Source organism: Lonchura striata, chromosome 5, assembly GCF_050655825.1.
Source record: "Lonchura striata isolate lonStrDom1 chromosome 5, ASM5065582v1, whole genome shotgun sequence".
NCBI classification, from domain to species: Eukaryota; Metazoa; Chordata; class Aves; order Passeriformes; family Estrildidae; genus Lonchura; species Lonchura striata.
In genome coordinates this window covers 20301123-20322802 of record NC_140707.1, presented here as the reverse complement: position 1 = coordinate 20322802, position 21680 = coordinate 20301123, and the positions used below count along the sequence as shown (strand labels likewise).

Below are 21680 nucleotides of genomic sequence, written 5' to 3'. Positions count from 1 at the left end.
TCCCAGCCCGCCCAGTAAGCCCCGGTGCCGCTTGAACTGGTCGGGGTCCCACCCGAGGAGGGGCGCCCGGCGCTCTCCGGCCGTGCCGGCTGCTTCCCATTCCCCCGGCAGCTTATCCAGCCGGGGTTTATAAATGTTGGAAATTAAGGGCTGGTCCCAAATTCCCTCCTAGGCAACAGTTGCTATGTGAGTTTTATACACAGGCTCCTCGTGATCCGGGAGCGATGGAGGAGCTGCCTTTGGATGGAGAGAGCGCGGGTGCTGCAAGGGGGACCTGTCCCCAAAACCACCCCCACCGCATGCCACCCTCATCTACTCCTCTGGGAATTTTTATAAATCTCCCCTGGATGGTCACCATGCCCTTTCCTCGTCTGATTCCAGCGGGGATGTGGGAGCTCTGGGTGCCCCGGCACGTGATGGGGGCGATTCCAAAGCCCCGATCCCCCCTCCCGGTCCACTCTGACTCACCCCGGCCTCGGAGCCGCCGGGAATTTTCGTTACAATAACAAGGTCTGCGGGTGAATTAATTATTAACATTTATTGTTTAATATTTATACTGCAGCACCGCTCCCGGCGCTGCTCCGGCCTCGCCGCCTCCCACCACCAGCTGGGGCTCCCGCCACGGACAATCCCATCCCAGCGGGCACGGCGGGATGCAGAGCATCCACAGGGATGCTGTGGTGGGGGCCCTGCCTGAAGACAAAGCTGAGCCAGTTTGGGGTCCCGCTGGACCCCTCCGAACCGCCTTGGGTTCGTATTCTCATCCCACAGCGGTCATTCCACAAGATGGGAGCACGGACATGAGTGGAAGTGCTGGATGAGGTTGATGGCTCCTTCCCATGCTTTTGGGGTCCCCAAGGTTGTCCCCAAGGCCAGGTGGGGGTGGAGTGGGTCTGCACTGCCATTTGGGATGAATCTGTGAGGGATCGGCCCACAAAGCAGGAGCCGTGGCCTTTGCCAGCTGTGCCGGTGCTCCCATGGTGCCGGTGGGGATTAAAGCTCCAGCCTGAGCTCCCGGGAAGTGCTCAGGCCGGATTCCCCTCAGGACACACTCGCCCAGAGCCCAGAAACCAAGAGGGTGGTTTCTGCCCAGAAACCGTGACGGGACACTGCAGAATGGAGTTGGAGCCTGTTGGACCACATTCCCAGTGTTTTCCCTCCCTGTACCCCGGCGCACGCCAGGAACGCCCCAGGATTTAGGTCTGACCCCCGCTTTGCGCTCTGCTCCCCCCAGGGACCCCCTCCCGCGACGTCCTCCTGGTCTCAGCCATCATCACCGTCAGCCTTAGCGTCACCATCGTCCTCTGCGGGATCTGCCAGTGGTGCCAGCGGAAAATGGTGAGTGTCCGGCTTCCCTCCCACCTTCCCGGCATCCCGGCGTGCTCCTCCTGCCGCCGGCCAGGGGGCGATTCCCTCTTCCAGGGCAGCAGCCAAGCGGAGGCAGCTCCCCGGAGCTGCCGGCTGCAGCTTTTATTTGGGCTTTTCCGGATGTGCTAATGAAATGTTTGGGCGAAACTGTTTGTGTGGCACAAAGGGAAGTTTCCAAATATATGGATATATATTGGTGACGAGCCGGAACGAGCTGGCCCCTGTCCTGCTGGGCACGCTCCTGCCTGGAAAAGCCCTGTGGGAAGGCGGCCAGCCCGTCCCTGGCAGCGCCGGGTGCCGTGAGCCATTCCTGCCGCCCGCTGTGCATCCCTGCTTCCCTCCCTGATTCCCACCGGGGGCTTGGGACAGCGCTCCCTTCCGCCCCGCGTCCTTCCTCCTCCTCCTGCTCCTCTCCTGGGAGCAGGACATACTCGGCCACGTTGCCTTCGCCATCGGAATCGAATCTGGGTCAAGTGCTGCGATGGCAGCGGCGCTTCCCGCCAGGGAGATGCCCACCCCCAGCCGTGGGAAGGCAGCATTCCCTTGGGAATGGGAGAGGGGGTCCGCATGGCGATGAGGCAGCGGGAGGGCGGTGGGTGGGAAGGGCCCTTCCAGGTGCCACCCAGGGGATGGGGAGAGGGAGCTGGCAGAGGAAAACGCACTGGAAAGGAAGAGGCTGGAGCTGGCAGAGGAACAAACAAGTGTGAATTGGCCGGGAAGGCGCATCCCAACCGGTCCTCGACAGCACCCGGAGCTGGAGCGGCTGTGTGGGAGCGACGGCCAAGCCTGGCCAGCCGGCTCCAGGCCGTGCCCACGCGGCCACCGCTGCCATGCCCTCACCAGCCCCGAGCCCCCACAGCCAGGATGAGTGCCGGGTTGGGGCATGATTCCCTCTGGGATGGCCTATGAGCATCCAGCGAGGTCAGGCACCTTCGTGCCTCCTGATGGGATTAGTCCATGGGCATCCAAGGAGGTCCAGGTGTTCCCCTACAGCTCCTGGCAGCATCAGCCCTTGGGCATCCAAGGAGATCCAACATCCCTGCAGCTCCTGGCAGGATTAGCCAGTGTGAATCCAAGGATGTCCAGGTGTGTTTCCCTGCTGCTCCCAGCAGCATTAGCCCTTGGGCATTCAAGGAGATCCAACATCCCTGTAGCTTCTGGCAGAATTAGCCCTTGGGAATCCAAGGAAGTCCAGGTGTTCCCCTGCAGCTCCTGGCAGGATTAGCCCATGGACATCCAAGTTCCAACATCCCTGCAACTCCCAGCAGGATTAGTCCATGGGCATCCAAGGAGGTCCAGGTGTTGCCCTGCAGCTCCCAACAGGATTAGCCCATGGCTGTCCAAGGACACTGTGCTGAGGGTACAGGTGTCCCTGCAAGCCAAGGAGATGGCTCCATGTGGATATGAAGAGGCTGGGAAGAAGGAGAAAGGAGAAACATTCCCATTCCATAGGCAGGCTGGGTCAGGCCTGCCTCCTGAGATCCAGGATCAGTGGGATGGAAGGGCTGGTTCTCCACCCCATCCTGCTCCAGCAGCTGTTCCCATCCCACCTCATCCACCTGTCACTGCATGGAGCATCCTCGCTCCCAATTGTTGGATAATTGGCACTAATTGGCTCCTGCCCACCCTGGCTCAGAGCAGTGCTCGGAACCTGCTGGAGTGCCCTGATTACCAGCCCCAGTTTGGAGCCAGCTCCAGCTTCATTATCCTATGGCAGCACTTCCCTGGCACTGGGAAAGGTGAACTCAATTAATTCAGGCCCAATTAGGCTTAAAATTATCCACTCCTTCCCAGTGAGGCCATGGAATGGGATGCTGGTGGCTGTGGCCATGCTGTCCTTGGGGTGACACAGGGCATAAGCCCCCAAGGACCAAGGGATGGAGCATTTGGGAATTTTGCTGCCTGGATGGGTGGGATGGAACATGGAGATCATAAGGGAAAGGGCAAAATCCAGGTCAAACTCTCTACGTGGTGGCAGCTCCCATCTTCCACTGGGATACTGCAGGGGTCCTCTGTGACTCTCTGACCTCCCTCTCCTCTCCATTACACAGGGAAAGCGTTACAAGACTTCCCTGGAGACTGTGGGAACTCCGGATTCTAGCCGAGGCCGCAGCGAAAAGAAAACCATCAAGTAGGTGCCAGGATGGGGGGGGGAGAGGAAGGACAGAGGTGGCCATCCCTTCTCCCAGTGGGAGAGGGGCTCCAGGAGACTGGGAGAGCTGGTGGGTGTCTCCAGCATCCTTGATAAATCCCACTGAGCCGTGGGCATGATGGAGTCACAGGAAGAGCGGCGTGGGTGTCCCCAGGGATGCTCCAGGCTTGGGTGTGTGGATTCTGAGCTCTGCCCGGCGGGGCTGGAGCGGCTCTGCATCCCACAGGCTATTCCATGGAGAACGGAGAGCCGAGCTGGGGCATTCCACGGCACTGGATAGGGAGTGAAGTGGAGGCTGGAAGCTGAGGGCGTTCTCCTGGGCATCCCAGATCCAGCACTGCCTCTCCACACCCTCTGCAGGCCTCCAGGGAGGAGGGAGCTGGACCACCGGGAGGGAGAAAGCACCTGCCTGGAATAAGCCTATGGAAAACTTCCTCTTATGTCTGGCCTGTGTGTTATCGGGGTGCAGGGACACCTGGACGGCTGCTCCCAGTCAAACAGGATGAGCTGGGAACGGAGGGGAAGGCACATCCCACCCAATGTCATGGCACAGGCAGCTTTCCCAAACTCCAGCACATTCCATAAAGCCAGGATCAACCTGGAGTTGCAGGTGGGCATTGGAGACTTTTCCAGTCTCCCAGCACCAGCGGGGAGCTGCTGAGCCCCCCAGACCCTGGCTCACAGCTCCAGTGGCTTCCCAGAGCCAGAAGATCCAGCTTCTGCTGCCAGGTTCTGCTGGCAGGAGACAGGTTTCGCAGGAAGGGACCCACAAGGGAAGGGATCCACAAGGGAAGGGATCCACAAGGGAAGGGATCCACAAGGGAAGGGATCCACAAGGGTCCCCAACACGCAGTAGTGTCATGGTTAACCGAGTGCTTCCAGGACCCGGCTGCGGAGCAGGCGAGGACACACGGACACGCGTGCCGAGGGCGCACGGACACACATTTGGGAATGCCGTGCAGGCACCGCGCTCGTCGACACCTCTGTCACCATCCTTCTCTCCTTCCCAGCCGGTGGAGCCGCCCGCTCCCGTCTCTCCGCAGCTCTTCCCATCCTTCCATCCATCCTTCTGTCCGTGCCCGTGTGTGTGTGTGTGTGTGTTGGTGTCCGAGGGGTGGGCTCCCTGTCTCTCTCCGCAGGATCCTGGCGCTCCGGGGGCGGAGGGCTGCTTTTCCTTCTCTCTCGCAGGAATTCAGCTTCTCTCTCTTGTATTTCCCTTTTCTTTCTCCCCCGGAATCCGGCCGCTGTAGCGATCTAGACAGAGACTTTTGGAATAACAATGACAACACAGTGCAGCAGAAATGGAGCTCCTACCCTCCCAAGGAGTTTATCCTAAACATTTCTCCTTACGCTCCGTACGGTGATCCGCGCCTTTCCCTCAAGTGAGTCTCTCCTTACCGAGTTTGCTCCGTGTAGTGAGTATATGGGCAGCACCCACTCGCCTTCCTCCTCCTCTTCCTTCCCCTTTCCCTCCTCCTTCTCCTCCTCCTCTTGCTCCCGGGCTCCCCGCACGCCACCCCATGGGCCGTCCCATGGAGACGAGCAACCCCTCCTTCCCGCATTCCCGGGGCCGGCCGGGATCTCCCTCCAGGATGGGGTTGCGCGTTGGGGGCACCCCCTCGGTGCGGGGACGGGTCCCCCCGGGGCTGGGCTGCCGGCGAGCGGGACCCTCCTTCCCGACCCCTCTCCCTCCTCCGCCCTTTCTCTTGGATGTTTTGCCGAGGCCCCCGCGCACCCCGCGGCCAGGACCCCCCTTTTTTTTTTGCAGTGCTGATGTCTCTCTTTCTCTCTCTGTCTGTCTGTCCGTCTCTTGTCCGTCTGCCCCCTCCGGCTCTGTCGCCCTCCCCTCATTCCCTGACGGCTCCCCACGTTTTCCACGTCCACCCGTGTGTCCGTCCGGCTCCCTTCGTGTCTGTCTGGGGGGGTCCGGCGGCCGGCCCGGCCCAGTGGCTCTCTGTTATCAGGGGCCAAATTGACGGCGTCGGCCGCCGCCGGGCTGTCCGGGGACCGCGACGGCCGGCCCGGGGACAAGCAGCGGCTCGGCGAGGATGGAATGAGGAGCAGCCTGTCCGCCCACAGCGAGCCCGGAGCTGGAAAGGCGGCACGGGGCCGCTGGCACACGGTGCAGAGCCACTTGGCCGCAGGGAAGCTCAGCCTGTCCAAGTGAGTGAGCACGGCACGGTCCGGCACGGCACGGCCGCAGCCACAGCCGGCTGGGCGGGCCCGGCCGCCCGCTCCCCGCTGCGGATGCGCTGGGATGGGGGCCACCGACAGGTCCCCGGGGCCGCCAGCAGGTCCCCAGGACCACCGTGCCGAGGGAGAGGAGGCGTTTCCCGTTCTCCCAGCGGTATTTTGGCTCAGGGGCAGCAGAGGAGGCAGCCGGGCGGGAGCAGCGCCTTTTGGTGCTGTCGCCAGTGCTGAGGGCTGCCCTGCCCGATCCCGGTGGGAAGCGGCTCAGCAGTCCCGGCTCGGCTTCTCAGGGCAGGCAGCGTCACCTCGGTGGTGTCCCAAAGGCAGGAGGTGCTGTCCCATGCTCCCATCGCTCAGGGACAATCAGGGACAGGGTGTGGCATCTTCCCTCCGTGCGCTCCCTTGGCCCCTGGCACAGCCACCGGACCCGGCGCCGGCACCACCACCTGATGCCGAGAAAAGTTGGGGAAATTCCGATCAGATTTGGGGAAAATCCGAGCTCTGCCAGGCTCTGCGGGGCTCCAGGCCGGGTGGGGGTCTCGGCGAGACCTTTCACTGCTGGCAGCGCCGTAGCTCCGGCGGGGGATGACGGCGGTGTGCCGGCTGTGGGCTCTGCCCGGCGCTCCCGGTCTCTGCTCCGGTTCTCCGCGCTGGGATGTGCCAGCCGGGGAGGTCCCGGCAGCAGCGCCGGCGCTCCGGGACAGCTCGGTGACACCGCCCGTTCGGCGTGAGGCCGCTGCGCTCCAGTCGGGCACTGGGAAGCAGGAGGGAGAGGCGAGGAAAAGCGGGAGCGGCGCAGCCTTCAGCCGTTCCCCCGCTGGGAGTCCGGACAGACGGATGGGATGGAGCAAGGCGGCAAGGGCAGGGTTACGGGGACGTGGCGGAGCGCCCTGTTTCACCCGGTTTTCCAGCATCCTCCTGGCGCAGCGCCGCCGGGATTGGAGTGTCCCGGGGGTCCAGGCCGAGGTCTGGCTGTGCCGGTGCCAGGGATCCATCCGGGCACGGGCAGGGCGCGGTGCCGCCTGGCACGGCGCTGGAGGAGCTCGCGCCTCCAGCTGGCGCGGGGCCGACAGGAGCCAGATTTAGTTTCCTGTGACTGAGAGGTTGTAAATTGAACTAATTTAGGATTCGATAGGAAAACGAAAGGAGGTCGGCGGCAGTGCGGAGTGGGGGGGCGGCAGCGTCCGGGCAGTGCCTTCGGTCCCGACTGTGGGGCTCCGTCCATCCTAGCTCTCCGCTCCTCTCCACTCCCTTCACTCCTCTCTCTCTTTCTCCCACCTTTCGCTCTTTCTTCACCTCCTTTTTTTTTTTTGGTTTTTTTTTTTTTTTTTTTTTTTTGGAGCTGTCTATCCCTCCCTGCTCCTTCTCTGTCCCCGCTGCTGGCATTGCACGATGGCACAGCTTCGCCCCGCGCTCCCAGCCGGCAGCGCCGAGACGGGAACAGGGTCGGGGGCTGCTGCTCAAGGCCACTCCTCGGTGCCAGGCGGTGGTCCCGGGAGGAATTTCCTCCCCTGATCTCGTGGACACGAGCTTCCCAGGCTGCCGTGGGCAATCCGGCGCGGCTGCATGGGCTGTGCCACGCATGTGCTGCATGGCCAGCGCCGCTTCCTTGGGGCATCCCGCTGCTCTCTCCGCTCCGCCGCCCACACGAAGCCCGTCCGCCCCGGGCCGGGCTGCTTCACTCTCCGTGTCCCACCAGAGCTGCGTCCGTATCCCCCCAATCCCATGATCTCCCACCCCGGTTGGAGCCTGGCTTGGCCCTGGGGTCGCCTCGCTGGAATGTCACCACCACGGGGGTTCGGCCCCCGCCGCGGCGCTGCGGGGTTCCCCCCTTCCCGCAGCGTCCAGCACGGAGGGGATGGGACGCCGAGCCCCCGCGGCGCCGCTGCTGGGTGCTGGGCTGGACTGGGAGGGACTGGGGCGCTGGGATGGGCTGGCTGGCAGCACGTCAGCGGGCGCCAGGGGATTTGCCTCACGCAGCAGCCTAATTATCCCGCAGAGCAGGTCGGCCGGCGTGCTGGGCAGGCGCTGGCGGAGCGGCGGCCGCGGGAGCGGGTGGGCATCCGGCCCCGGCGAGCCCCCGGGAGGCAGGATGGTGGCGGCCCGAGCCCCCCGTGCCGCCGGCAGGGCCGAGCCGCGGGCGAGAGGCGGAGGATCCGGGCGCTGCCCCCGCTGGCTCCCGCCGGAGCGCTCCCTGCGCTGGGGCATCTTCTCTCTAACTCTCTTCTTTTCCTTCCTCCAATTTTGCCCCTTCACCTTCTTCTCCTTTCTCTCCTCTCCTCTACCCTTCCTCTCCCTAAGTTTCGAGGACTCCACCCTGTCCACAGCCACTACCCTTGAGTATATCCCCACCTCAGCAGGCGATCCCAAATTCCAGAGGCCCCGCACGCTCGTGCGCCAGCAAAGTCTGCAGCAGCCCCTGAGCCAGCACCAGCGCGCCAACCACAGCCAGCCCACCACCAGCCAGAGCCTGGGCCACCTCCAGGCCCACAGCGGCTCCTCCGCCGCCGCCGCCAATTCCCGGGGCTCCCGCGGCGGCCCGGCGCGCCAGGGCACCGCCGCCGGCTCCAAGCAACGGATGGCCGGGGGCAGGAGCCGCTCCAACCCCGGCAGCTGGGACCACGTGGTGGGGCAAATCCGCAACCGCGGCTTGGACATGAAGTCCTTCCTGTAAGTGTGCGTTCGCCATCACTGCCCTCTGCATTCTCCTCTCCACCCCCCTCCATTCCTCCCTCCGTCCCTTCCCCTCCTTTGCTCTCTCTGCACCATCACTCTCCATCACCCTCTCATGTGCTCTATCCTTCTGCTCCTTTGCTCTCTCCACCCCTCTCTCCATCGCTCTCCTCCGCTCCCTTGCTCTCTCCATTCCCTCTCCATTCCCCTCTGCTCTGTTCTATCCCTCTGCTCATCCCTCTCTAGAAGCTCCTCTCCATTCTTCTCTCCTCTGCTCCTTCCTTCTGCTCATTCCTCTCTCCATCCCTCTCTCCTCTGCTCCTTTACATGCCCCGGTGCAGCCGCTCATCTGTCACCCCCCTGGGGACAGGTTGCCCATGGCCTGCAGGAAGGTCCGTGTCCCCCCGGCTCACGGGGGGCTCAGGGAAGGGGCTCATGCACTTCCCCAATGTGCTTTGCCACGCCCCTGGCCATCCCCTTCCACCCCCAGGGACGGCCACCAGCGAGGTCCCCAGGGAGTGACGTTGTCCCAAGCTGTCACAGTGAGGATGGCAGAGTCTCCCATATCGGGGTGACCGTGAGTTGGGTCCCGATATCATTTCCAGCCAGAGGAGCTGCGGGATCTTTAATCCGCCTTAACCCCATCTCCTCCATCAGCGCTGGGTTTGCAGCATCAAACCCCGGGGACTAATCCGAGTCCCGTATTGTCACCGTATCTCGGCACATGACATTGTCCCTCCTCTGCAGAGCCGGGCCCCCCGGCTTCATCTTCCCTTGGATTCTCCAGCTCCTCCCTGGCCGCTGTTTGCCCCCTGGCACTCTGGAAAAAGGAATGCTGAGGTCCCAGCTTTGCTTTCTGCAGCCTGGTGACACTTGGAGAGGGATGCAGGACTGACCCTTCCCCTCCATGAGTTGACGCAGCACTTCTTGCACCAGGATTAGATGACACACACAAATTTGGGTGCCCATCCCACCCCCTCCTGCTCTGGTGAGAGGGTTGAACCTTCCTCCAGGCACCCTGGTGCACTGCCCACAATCCCCTCTCCGCTCTACCCTCTCCCAGGTCTCTCCCAGCTCCATTTCCCAGCTTCCCAGTGTGGAGCTGCGGCTCACCAGCCATCCCGAGGGTCACGTTCTCCCTGTTTACCCAGCGCCGGGGCTGGTTCCAGCCTGACTTGGCGGAGAGGGAGCAGCCGCAGAGCCCAGACGTGCCGAGTCAGCGCCGCTTCCCAGCGGAGGAGCTGCTGTCATTTCCCACCGCCTTTTTCCCCATCCATCGATTTTTCTTTCACTCTTTCACCCTGTTCACCCTCCCCGGCGCCGCGGCGTAAACGCAGTTACAGACCCGGGCAGGACCCGGAGAGGGCGAATAGCCTGGCCATGGCACCGCCAACCCCTTCCTCCATGGAATGATGCTGGCACCTCACTGCTGTCACGCTCTCCCTCATTCCCAGCCCCTCCAGGCATCTTTCCCCCCCTTAATCAGGATTTTGGCATCCTCCCTGCCCGGACCGGTGGAGGAGAGGGACAGCGCGGGTATCCACGCCTGGCGGGCTCCCTGGAGCCGGCGCCTTTCTCCCCGCAGCCCCGTGCGCCCATTCCGGCCGCCGTCACCTCGCAGGAGCCGGCGGGGACAGCCGGGGTCCCCTCGCCGCCGGGGGTCCGCGGGACGCCGCCGGCTCCTGCCGGTTCCCTGCCTGACGCTGTGTTCTCCTCTCTCTTTCTCTCTTTCTCCCGCTGCCGGCGGGGCCGCCCGGGCAGGGAAGGCCGGATGGTGGTGCTATCCCTGGTTTTGGGACTCTCAGAGCAAGATGACTTTGCCAATATTCCCGACCTGCAACCCGCTGGGACGCAGCCGAACCAGGCGAACGCTCAGGGGGACAAGAGGTATGAGCGAGGACGAGGCCGGTCCCGCAGGAGGAGGAGACGAGGGCCTCACCCAGGGTGGAGGAGGAGGAGGAGGAGGAGGCTGGCCTCGTGGAGCGCGAAGGTTGGAGCGGCACAGGGTGGCCCCAGCGGGCACCGGGACGTCTGAGCTCTCCCCGGCAGCGGCACCCGCGGTTCTGCCTCTGGAGCAGCGGCACCGAGAGGACCCCCATCCCTTCCTCCTCCCTCCTCCCTCCCCTCCTGCCCCTTCCGGCCCTGGCTGCATGCGGGGAGGGGGAGCGGGGGGACACGCTCAGGGACAGGGGGACACGGGGGGTACCCCCCAAGTGATGCCGCATGGGCTGAGCCGCGTTCCATCCCGACACGCTGCTGCCGCCTCCATCCCGGCGGGATGGGCAGCTCCCCTGGGGATCCGGGGACACCGCTGCGGTGGCAGGGGGGCAGAGCGAGCGCCACAGGCCGGGAGGATGTGGTACCCCCCGTTCTCCAGCGCGGCACAGCCCCTCGCCTCCGGCTGCTCCCCGCATTCCCGGCGCGCCGCAGGCTCGGCAGCGCATCCAGCCCGGGCACCGGCGCCCGGCCGCGGCCACCGGCGCTGGCTGGCAGAGGCAGAGGGTCCGTGCGCCGCCGGGAGCGGGTGTTCATCCCCTCCGGAGAGGGGAGGAGGTGTGAAGCAAGCCGGCGGGCGCTGCCTCCCCGTGTGCTCGGCGTGCGGATGAACTGGCACCGTTCTCGCCCGCCGGCTATTTTTACCCTGCTCCGCTTGGTTTCGCTCCATCTTTTTAGCACTTCCCTCCCTGGCGTCGCGCTGCGCAGCCGGTCCCCGCCGGGAGCACCGGCAGCCCGTGCCGGCCGCCGGCTGCCCCGTGCCGCGGGGACGGGGACGTGGGACACGGCGGGTGGGTGGCTGTGCCGCAAGACCCCGCTGCCCGCTTGCCTCAGCTCCCTGCTCCGAAACCCCATCCCAGCACATGCATGGCATTCCCCACCTCCATCCCTCCCGCTCCTCGTCCCCTGGACTCCGCAGGACGTGGCGGGATCAGCCGGCGGAGGGGCCGCGCTCCGGCAGCCTCGGCTCTCTCCCGGCCCCCGACGCTGCCGACCACCCGCTCTTCTTCCTCAAAACATCTCCTCCATCCCTCTTTCGCAGCTTCTTCCTTCCAGCCTGTCCCCGGCGGCTCCAGCCCGGCTCCTCGGCGTGTCTCCTGTCCCGGCGACTCCGTCTGTCCGTCCACCCGCCCCGCTCCTCTCTCCCATTCCCTCCCGGCAGGCCGGCGCTGGACGACGCTGCTCCTCCTTTCTTTTGCTCTCTCCCGCTCTCTTTCCCGCTATCCGTGACCTCCGCCGGTATTCCCGGCTCCACCGGCGCCTTCTCGCTCAGCGGCCCCACCGCCGGCTCCTCCACCTTCATTTTCCCTGGTTTTAACCTAATTTTGCCTCCCCAGCTGTCTCGGCCTCTCTGGTCCTTTCTGGGTGCCATCCCGTGTGTGCGTGTGGGTGTCCCCATCGCCTCACCATGTCCCTTCCCCGTGTGTCTGCGTGTGCTTGGCGTGGTGGCGTGTGTCCGTGGCATGTTGTGGCTTCCCGTGTGTCCCTGCACCTCTCGGTCCATCTGGTGGTTTGTCACCATGTCCCAGCTCGGACAGGAGCTGTGGCAGGAGGGTGGGAGCATCCCAGGCTGCCTGTCCCCTCTGCCACGTGCCTGTGTCCCGTTGTCCCCGTGCCTCGTGGCAGTGTGGCCTCGGTGCATTCCCGCCTGCCTCCATCGCTGCTCTGTCCGTCTGCCTCCCACCGCTCCTGGCTGCCCACCCTGCCCGGCACAGTGCCCGGGAGCCACCGTGTGTGGGGACAGCCAGGACAGCGATCCCAGGGGTGTCTCAGGCACAGGAAGTGGGGCAGGGGGCAGCGAGCCCATGTGGAGCACTCCGGTGCCCACTCGGATAAGAGGATGTTGGTGTGTGAGGAGCAGCCAGAGCCACGGGTGATGTGGGGACCATGCTGTCCCTGCCATCGCCGTGGGATGTGGCCAGGGGGACCTGCTGCCGTGCCCTAAAGGTGCCAGGCCACCAGCTGGCTCTGGGATCAGGGCCGGGATGCTGGTGGGCTGCAGCCACCGCGTGTCCCAGCGGCGTCCGTCATGCGCTGGCACAGCCCAGGCTCAGTCTCCGCTGGCAGAGGGCGCCTGGGAAGCCCCTCGCTGTCTCGCCCTCGGCTCCCGGCCCCTCTCCTCCAAGGCCTTTCTTCCTGCAGGTTACCGGCCGGTGGGAAGGCTGGGAATGCGGCACCGGCACCGGGACAGCCGCCGCTCGATGAGTCCGACCGCAAGACGGAGCCGCACTCCTCCGTCTCCGACCTGGTCAACTCCCTGACCAGCGAGATGCTCATGGTGGGTGGGTGGGTGGGTTGTGCTGGGTTTGGGGGTCTCCACGCTCGGTATCCAACCCTCCCAGCTCTTCCCTGCGCCATCCGCAAGCGCTCCGGCACGTCCCTGCCCGCTGTGCCAAGTCCCCGTCGGCTGAGCCGACGCGCCGCGGACGAGTCCCCCAGGCTGGCACGAGGGAGCGAGCGGTGCTGGACACGTGAGGGATGCGCTGTCAGGAGGAATTTGGCTAATTGGAGCTCCCGTTCCGCGGGACGAGTGGCGCCGAGCCAGGAGCCGTCGGAAGCGGTGGGGGCAGCAGGAAGCCGGGGAGAGGCTGATGTCCCCTGACAGCTGGCGGGGCTGGGGTCTGGGGGACGGGGGCCGGGTCCCCGCCAGTCCCCGTCTGTGCGCTCATCCCCCTCCTCTTCCCCCTCCCACAGCTCTCCCCGGGCTCCGAGGATGACGAGGGCCATGAAGGCGTCAGCCGGGAGAACCTGGGCCGCATCCAGTTCAGCGTCGGCTACAACTTCCAGGAGTCCACCCTGACCGTGAAGATCATGAAGGCGCAGGAGCTGCCAGCCAAGGACTTCAGCGGCACCAGCGATCCCTTCGTCAAGATCTACCTGCTCCCCGACAAGAAGCACAAGCTGGAGACCAAGGTCAAGAGGAAGAACCTCAACCCACACTGGAATGAGACTTTCCTCTTCGAAGGTATGGATTGGGATGGGCTGGAGGGGATCAGGGTGGGAGCAGAGCCTCGTGGGAGCCTCCTGGGCTCAGCTCAGCTGAAGCCACCAGAATGGTGGCTGGTGGTGATGCGATGGGTTGGCCAAGCCACCGAGGCCAGGCTGGATGTGCATCCCATAAAGGGGATGTAGGGGAAGGTTTGGAAGGTTCTGTGCCCCCATGGGTGGGTGCAGATGTGGCAGCAGCTCCTTGTGCCGTGGGCTGATCCCCATCCTCTGCCTGGTGCCAGGGTCTTGCCACCAGGACAGGAAGGGTGGAGCAGTCCTGGAACTGCTCCTCATCTCCTTTGGCTTTTCCATCTCTGTCACAGGGTTCCCCTACGAGAAGGTGGTGCAGCGGGTGCTGTACCTCCAGGTCCTGGACTACGACCGCTTCAGCCGCAATGATCCCATTGGAGAGGTGTCCATCCCGCTCAACAAGGTGGACCTGACCCAGATGCAGACCTTCTGGAAGGACCTGAAGCCCTGCAGTGATGGCAGCGTAAGGCCCTGGACCCCCCTTCCCCCTGGGGAGGGGAGGTGACTCCCTGTCCCTGCAGTGTCCCAAAAGGACCACACCCCATCCCAACAGGAACATTTTCTACTTCAACATCTGACAGAGATTTCTCTCTTCCCAAATTTTATATTAAGTAGCCCAAAGTCTCATTTTGGGTCAAATCAAACTGTTTCAGGTAGACCTAAAATGAAAGTTTTTTCCTGCTCCTGCCTCCAGCAAGACCAGAAAATGTCCCACTGGGGGTGGCCCCATTTCCTCCTGCTCTGATTTTCTGTGCTTTCCCAAAGCCCACTCTTGGGCTGCTCTGGAGGGGGGTCCCATGCCAGCACCCTGCTCCCACAGAGGAGGTCTGGGGGCCATGGGTGTCCTCAGGGAACATGTGTGTCCCACAGGGAAGCCGCGGGGAGCTGCTGCTGTCGCTGTGCTACAATCCCTCAGCCAATTCTATCGTGGTGAACATCATCAAGGCACGGAACCTCAAAGCCATGGACATCGGGGGCACCTCAGGTACGGCACTGGCTGGCCCCGATCCCAGGCGGCATTCCCTGGCTCCCATCTGGGGCTGAGAACGGCTCCTCTCCCACCAGATCCCTACGTGAAGGTGTGGCTGATGTACAAGGACAAGCGGGTGGAGAAGAAGAAGACGGTGGTGATGAAGAGGTGCCTGAACCCCGTCTTCAACGAGTCCTTCGCCTTCGACATCCCCACGGAGCGGCTGCGCGAGACCACCATCGTCATCACCGTCATGGACAAGGACAGGCTTAGCCGCAATGATGTTATTGGCAAGGTGGGTGACACATCTGAGGGACACCCAGGTGGGAACTGGGGACAGCCAGGCCCAGGGCTGCCGGCGCCCGGTGCCATCTCCAGTGTGGAGTGTGGTGTGGGCCCCTTGCGTTGGGTGTCATGGCCATAGAGGGACGGAGCTCTCCCAGAAAGGCAGGGATGGAGGGATGGAACATGGGGAGCCACACAGGGATGGATCCCAGCCCCTGGGATTACTCCCGCAGAATTAGCCATTAAATCACCCAGCTCATCGTTAGCACAGTGATGACAAACCAGCGCCATAATCTCCGCCCATGATTCCCAAACGCCGCGCTGGGGTCGGGAAAACACAGCAGTTGGGATAAATCCATTAAATAAATCCCTGGATCATCGCCGCGGGCTGCCGGGCAGGGGCGGAGGTGGCGGCGTCCCCATTGTGGGCACATCCAAGAACTCAATTCCAGGGATGGACAGGCAGTGGCCATGATATCCCACTCTCCGTTAAAACCCCGCCCGCTGCCTGAGGCTCGCTAATCACTTTTGATCGCATAATTAGCAGCGAGCTCTGCTCCATCCCAGCTCTCCGGCGATGATCCGCGGAGCCGGCGCGGTGGCACCGGCTCCCCGAGGTGGCAGCAGCAGCAGCAGCGAGAGCTGGCACACGCGCTTTTCCGCGGTGCCATATGGAAAATCGAGGGATAAAAATAGCCCAGATCCGTGCCGAGCCCGGAAAAGCGGGGCTGGAGCAGTTTGGGGGTGAAGGCATCAGCGCCGGGCAGCGGGATGGGGATGGAGAGGCCGTGGCGGCTCCAGGGATGCGTTTCCCGCAGATTTACCTGTCCTGGAAGAGCGGTCCCGGCGAGGTGAAGCACTGGAAGGACATGATCGCCCGCCCGCGGCAGGCGGTGGCACAGTGGCACCAGCTGAAGGCCTGAGCGCTCCCGGACCGCGGGCTCGGGGTCCCCTTCCCCAGCTCCCAACCCCTTCCCGTGGCGCTCCCGGCCAGGGACCGGCGGGACAGCGGCCTGGCTCGCGGGAACCCTGCGGCAGGACGGGGACGGAGCCCCCCGAGACCCCGGGGTCGCCTGTCCCTGGGGTGCGGGGGGTTGCGGAGCCGCCCCCAGCCCCGGCCGAGGAGGTGCCAGATGTCCCCTCATCCCTATTCCCACCACCGGGCAGGACTTCTGCGAGTGCTTCCAGCCCCGGAGCCCCTCGGCCCCTCCCCGGCCTCGCCCCCCCCCTCATTTCAGGAGGTCAGGCTGCGGGTGCAAGAGGGACCCTCCTCCCTCCCCTTTCAGCTCCATAAAACCTCCCGGAGCCGCCAGCGGAGCCACGGAGCCCCCCTGCCCCGCCTCCTCCCCCCGCGCCCCCCTCGAGTCACCCGGGGCGGGCGGGGGACACCGAGGGGAGGGGACAGCCCCTTTTCCTGGGATCGGAAGCCATGACACAGTTCCTTATCCAAAGCGGGCTCCTTCGTGCACTGCCTTCAGCCGGGTTCGATGCTTTACCTCCGTCTGGGGTTTCGGCGGGAGCGGGGGTCCCAAAGCCGCCCCGGGGACCCCGGTCCTGCCCTCCCCAGCCCAGCTCGGGCTGGAAGGGGCCCCTCGGGGGAATGCGGAGCTCCGCAGGGTCCCCTTCCAGCCGGGCTGACCCGGGCGCCGGGGCTGCTCCGGGAGCCCCGTGCCCACCCCTGGGGATAAAGGGTGGAGCGAACGCTCTTGTCCCCATCGAGGACGGGTGACATTCCCTGGGCTGGTGGCATTCCTTGAGACAGCCAGCCTGGCAGGATCAGTGCCAGCAGCAGCATCCCCACGGAGCCCCGGGATGCACATGCCAGACCCCTTCCCACTCCTTGGGACCCCCAAAAACAGGGACAGACCCACCTGGGAGCCCCACAGGGGTGACAAGGGGGTCGGTGGTGGCTCTCTGTGGCAGACGCCGGATCATCCTCAGTCTTCCTGCTCCCCCCGTGGCAACCTTGGCTCCCAGCAGCTCCCACAGCCCCAATTTAGACGATTTTGGACAATCTGGAGAGAAGTCATAATACTGCTATTACAGTAATAACAACGCTTTTAGGGACATTTGTATTTTTGTCATATTCTCTCTTTTTTTTACATAAAAGAAGAGACTTACATGCCTGGGGAAGAGGTGGCAGAGCCAGGGCTGTGCCAAGCCGGGTGCCCCCCATGGCCCCTCGGGCACCCCGCTTTTCCAGGCTGGATTCCTCATCCGCGGTCGGGCTCCCCGGGGGTTTGTGTGTTCATTTTTAACTCTAGAGCTCGTAGCCGTGATCTTGTTCAGGTTCTCTCTTCTTCATGTGACGGTAACATCCAACTGGTGTGTAAAAATAAAGAAAAACAGGACAAAAAAAAAAATTAAAAAAAGAAACAAAAAAAAAGAAAAAAAGAAAAAAAAAAGATGAAAAATCCAATAAAGAGCCCGGCCCAGCTGAGGAGCGGCTGGAGCAGGGGGTGCCCGGCTGGTGATGCCAGGGATGGGGCACACAGGTCGAGGCGTCTCCTTTGAAGAATCCTATTTTTGGGGAGTGGGGCCCCTCGTTTTCTGGAGGCAGCCCCTGCTCTCAGTAATAAAGGACAGTCAGTAACTGCCAGCATGAGTCATCTGTGGGATTGGGGGAATGCAGGGGGTGGATCCTGGGGTGAGAATGGGGGCACCACACATGGGTGAGCACCACAGTTGAGTTGGGTGGGCATCCCCCTGGCACTGAGCATCCCCCTCACAGCTCCAAGCATCCCCCCTCAGCGTTATCCCTCCCAACCCTGAGCATTTCCACAGTATTATCCAATCCACCACTGAGTATCCCCCCAAAACTCTGGGATCCTGCTGGGATTGGGATCCCCATGGAGGCTTCAGAAACAACAGTGACCCCTGCAGCCTCCTTGGAGCCAAGTGATCTCCCATCCCATCCAGGTCTGGGCTGAGTTCCTTGGCACGGGATAGGGACTGGAATGTGGCTCCAAAGGGAAGGAAGAGGCAGGGAACCATATTCTGTGTCCTGGTGCCATGGAAAAGGCACTGATGGCTGTTAAATAATTCACAGAATGCTGGTCTTGAATAAATAAATGAAACTCCAGACACAGGGATGGCAGGAGGGCCATCCGTGTCCTCCCTGCCCAGGATAAGATCCCTCTGGATCCACCCTTCAGGCCCCGGGGTGCAGTGTTGGAGGTGGCAGCAGGGGACAACACTGTCCCCTTGCCACCTGCACCCTGGTGGAGAGGAGGTGGCTGCTGCCTATCCCCGCTCCACCTCCAGCTGAGCCAAACCTGGGGAATTTTGGCATTCCCAAGCTGCCGATGGCATTGGTGCCACCAATCCTGGCTCTGCCTGGGCTCTTACACCAACACCGGGCTCCTTTCATCCTCCCAGATCCTTGAAAGCGCAGCGAGCCCGGCGCTCCTGTTGCACGGATCCGCAGCGATTCCCAGTCCCGTTGCCTTTTGCTAGCAGGCAGCGGGAGCAGATGGAAATAGCAGCGTGATCCCAGCTGCGGAGAGGCCACAAACCGTCGCACGCGGGGCCGGGAGAGGAGGCAGGGATATATATATAGGGACAGACGTATGGATGATGCACTGCCGGCAGCGGGGACTCGCCGGTGCCAGCGGCCCCAAAATACTCGAGCAGAGCTGGAATCTGTCAGATTCCCACTGACTGCGGCAGCTCCTGGTCCTGGTGTCACCACCATCGTCACCGGTGCCTGGATCCCAACCCAGCTCCTTGGGAAAAGCTGTGCGGTGAGAAAAGGCTGCAGAGAGGGAGGATCCCCCCTTATCCCATGTGTCAGAGCTCCTGGATCTGGTCCTGGCCATGGGGACAGGCTGGTGGCATCCAAAGCCACCTGCATCACAATTCCTGCCGAACGAGTGGGCTGGCATGGAGCTGGTGGCATCAGATCTTGCCTACATCAGGAGTTTGGAATGCTGAGGGTCTCTGCCAGGGTCAGCACCCTCAGGATCATGGATGATTCCTTGCTAATTGGCAGCAGTGTCTTCCCAGATAAAGCAGCAGCACCCTGGATCGATGGCATGAAGGTGTGGGAGACACCCAGAATTCCAGGAGCATGTTCCTGGGATGTCGTGGGATCCTGGATTGCTCTGCCCTACAGTGACGGGTACCTGAGTGGGCAAAGGGATCAACAACCTGTACCTATTGGGAAGACCTGATTCAAAGCTCCTGCTAAGCCCCAAATCCCTGAAATTACCCCGGAGGAGCTGGCACTGACAGCTCCTGCACATCCCGCAGATGAGGAAGCTCCATGTGTCCAAAATAGCCGTGGTTCCTGCTGCGGAATAGGAAGCGGAGGGAAAAACCGGCAGCATCCGCCCTGCCAGTGCCGGAGCGGATGTGGCCGGAGTTCTGGCTGCCTCCCAGCCCCAAACCCAAATCCATGGCCTTTAAAAGCGGATGTGTGGTTTGAAACCTCCAATGAATGAGCTTCAGACCTCGGATCCCCAAGCTTTCCACCACACGGGCTCAGCTCGGGGATGGGCGGAGGGAATCAGGATTCCTTGGATGTCCAAAATAAGAGGAGCTGGTGGTTGCACACCAGGATATGTCACTTGGTTTTAGGGGATCCCAAATAAACCCTTCCCTGAGGCTGGTCCCCACCACTATTCTCTCACAACAAATTCCTCGGATTTGTGCTTTTTATTGCTTGTGTTTGGTCCAAGAGGCACTTGGAGAGAGGAAGAGGAAGGATAAGGTGTCAACCCTGGATCTGGTGTCTGTTTTGGGACAGACAGTGCCAGGGATGAGCCTCCTCTTCCCACAGAGGCAAAACCCTGTTCTGGTTGGAGACAGGCAGTGCTTCGACCCAGGTGGAATTTCCATTGGCTCCTTCCCAAACCTGATGGTCAGGAGGAACCTGGTGGAAAATCTCTCCCCCAGCCCAGTTCCAGCAGCAGGATGGGGTTCTCAGGGTCTGTGCCCTTGTTCCCAGACCTTGGAGCTCTCCAGGATGATGGGATCAATGGAATGGATGCAACCAGCAGTGCTTTTTCCTGTGCTGCCCATTGGGACAGGAGTAAAGGATTTTCAGAGGTGGAGGAGTGGAAATGTTCCCATTCTTGTGGGGTGGCAGTGGGGGATCACCCTTAAGGGTAGGGGGTTGTATCCCAATCCAAGGCATCCTGGAGTAGGTGGGATGCTCTCAGGTGAGATAACCATTAGGATCGATGAGCCCTGTTGATCCAGGACAAAACACTACTGCCCCAACTGGATAAGGCTGATCCTTAGACCCTTGGTTTTCCTTTGTGGAGGCTGTGAACTTCCTCCTTTCCCAGCCCTAGATGGGAATTCCTTGGAAGACAGATGGAGGCTCTGCACCCCTTGAGGGGGACAGCAGCTCACGTTTCCTCAGGAGATCCCGTCAGGGCTGCAAATTCCCCCTCCCCATCCTCCGGCCCATCCTCGGGAGATAGCGGGGCGGCCTCGGTGCCCTCCTCCTCCTCCTCCTGGCGCTGCAGGCTCTGCAGCCGCTCCTGCCGCGCTTCCATGTATTCCTGCGCCCCGTCCCCCACCAGCTGCACTTCATCCCCGACGCAGGGCGGCTGCCGGACGGGATTGTGGTCGTAGGACAGGAGGCGCAGGGAAGCGAGGCCGGTGAGGTCCGGGAAGCTGGCGATGCGGTTGCGATCCAGGTCGAGGACGCGGATGTGATCCATGCGCAGCAGCACGGGCGGGAACTCCTGGAAGCGGTTCCCGTAGAGCCAGAGCCCCCGCAGGCCGGCCATGCGGGGCAGCGCCGCGGGCAGCCGGCTCAGCCGGTTGTCCCCCAGCTGGAGGCTGCGCAGCTCCGGCAGCTGCAGGAGGGCGCGGGGGAAGTGCGCCAAGAAGTTTCCCTCGATCCAGAGGCAGCGCAGGCTCTGGAGCTGGGCGAAGGAGGGCGGCAGCCCCTGCAGCCCGTTGCGGCCCAGGTACAGGTGCGCCAGGTGGGGCAGGTCGCACACGGCCTCGGGCACCTCCATCAGCTCGTTGCCGTCCAGAGCGAGGGTCCGCAGGTGCTGCAGCTCCGCCAGCTCGTCCGGGACCTCCCGCAGCCCCGCGTCGCTCAGGTAGAGCTTCCGCAGCCCCTGCTGAGCCCACAGCTCGGCCGGGACCTGCCGGCCCCGCACCTCCAGCCGCTGCTCGACGCCGTCGGGGCCCTCGGCTGCCGCCAGCCGAGCCCCACGCCCCGCGGAGCCGCCGCTGCCCATCGCTCACCGGGACCGGCACCGGGACCGGCACCGGGACCTGCACCGGGACCCGGCGGGGGGAGGGCGACGCCGTGGCCATGGCAACGCGCCGCGGCCAATGGGAGCCCGCGCCGCAGGGCGGAGGCCACGCCCCCTGCCCATTCATGCCCCGCCCCGCCGTTCGCGCCCGTTTAGGCCACGCCCCCTGCCCATTCACGCCCCGCCCCGCCGTTCGCGCCCGTTTAGGCCACGCCCCCTGCCCATTCATGCCCCGCCCCGCCGTTCGCGCCCGTTTAGGCCACGCCCCCTGCCCATTCACGCCCCGCCCCGCCGTTCGCGCCCGTTTAGGCCACGCCCACGGGGTCCATTCACGCCCCGCCCCGCCGTTCTCACGCCTACCCGGCCCCGTTCCTGTCCCGCTTGTCCCGGCTCTGTCCCCAAACCAGGCAGAATTCCCTCGCACCCCAGCATTCCCAGCCCCTCTTCCAGCAGCTTGGCATCAGCGCCCTCAGCCTGAACTGGGTGTGAGGCTCTAAACTGAGTGTGGGGTCCCTGGGCTGGGTGGGAATCCACAGCTCCCTGAGCTGTGTGTGGATGCCTTGACGGGGTGGGGGTCCTTGAACTGGTGTACAATCCCTCTGTGATTCCTCAGATCCCCTGGGACCCTGCCGGGAGCCACTCCTTAGGGCACAGATCCCCTTCCCCATGGCCAGGGAAGATATGGATGAAGCCTCTCCAAGTGCCCCCCGTGCCATGGCTGCCCACCCTGCGGGGTCCTTCATCCTCCTCATCCTCCTGCTTCCCACCATAGCCCTGCCTGGATTTTCCTGCCGCAAATCAGCTGTGT

At 63.4% G+C, this 21680-nt stretch overlaps 2 protein-coding genes across 9 annotated transcripts in view; one reads left to right on the top strand and one right to left on the bottom strand.

The window, feature by feature from the left end:
- The window catches only part of SYT7 (synaptotagmin 7), a 26188-nt gene extending 8938 nt beyond the window's left edge, over positions 1–17250 (top strand). The window contains exons 2-13 of one of the 5 annotated variants that reach the window (XM_021555963.4): positions 1235–1338; positions 3420–3499; positions 4771–4902; positions 5468–5683; positions 8012–8380; positions 10145–10270; positions 12521–12656; positions 13073–13343; positions 13690–13859; positions 14267–14381; positions 14462–14661; positions 15470–17250. In XM_021555963.4, the coding sequence (XP_021411638.1) occupies positions 1235–1338; positions 3420–3499; positions 4771–4902; positions 5468–5683; positions 8012–8380; positions 10145–10270; positions 12521–12656; positions 13073–13343; positions 13690–13859; positions 14267–14381; positions 14462–14661; positions 15470–15574 (2024 nt within the window). In that variant the 3' untranslated portion in view covers positions 15575–17250. Of the gene's footprint in view, positions 1–1234; positions 1339–3419; positions 3500–4770; positions 4903–5467; positions 5684–8011; positions 8381–10144; positions 10271–12520; positions 12657–13072; positions 13344–13689; positions 13860–14266; positions 14382–14461; positions 14791–15469 lie in introns of those variants that run through there. The other 4 variants (XM_021555966.4, XM_021555962.3, XM_021555965.3 and 1 more) reach the window with 4 other exon arrangements.
- On the bottom strand, positions 520–21680 carry LRRC10B (leucine rich repeat containing 10B). Of its 4 annotated transcripts, none has more exons than XR_014955525.1 (2): positions 18862–19499; positions 520–16973 (listed from the first exon to the last, which is right to left on the bottom strand). XR_014955525.1 is itself a non-coding variant. In XM_085579949.1 (2 exons), exon 1 carries the CDS (start codon positions 20852–20854, stop codon positions 20006–20008), a length of 849 nt encoding a protein of 282 aa, XP_085436075.1. In that variant the 5' UTR covers positions 20855–21680; the 3' UTR covers positions 520–16973; positions 19507–20005. The 4 variants fall into 4 exon arrangements, 1 of the variants encoding a protein (XP_085436075.1); XR_014955524.1 differs by lacking the exon at positions 18862–19499 and adding an exon at positions 17927–18854; XR_014955523.1 differs by lacking the exon at positions 18862–19499 and adding an exon at positions 18000–18854.

Bases quoted from the DNA above. Each gene is read 5' to 3' on its own strand.
- LRRC10B (XM_085579949.1), bottom strand. From the start codon at position 20,854: ATGGGCAGCGGCGGCTCCGCGGGGCGTGGGGCTCGGCTGGCGGCAGCC.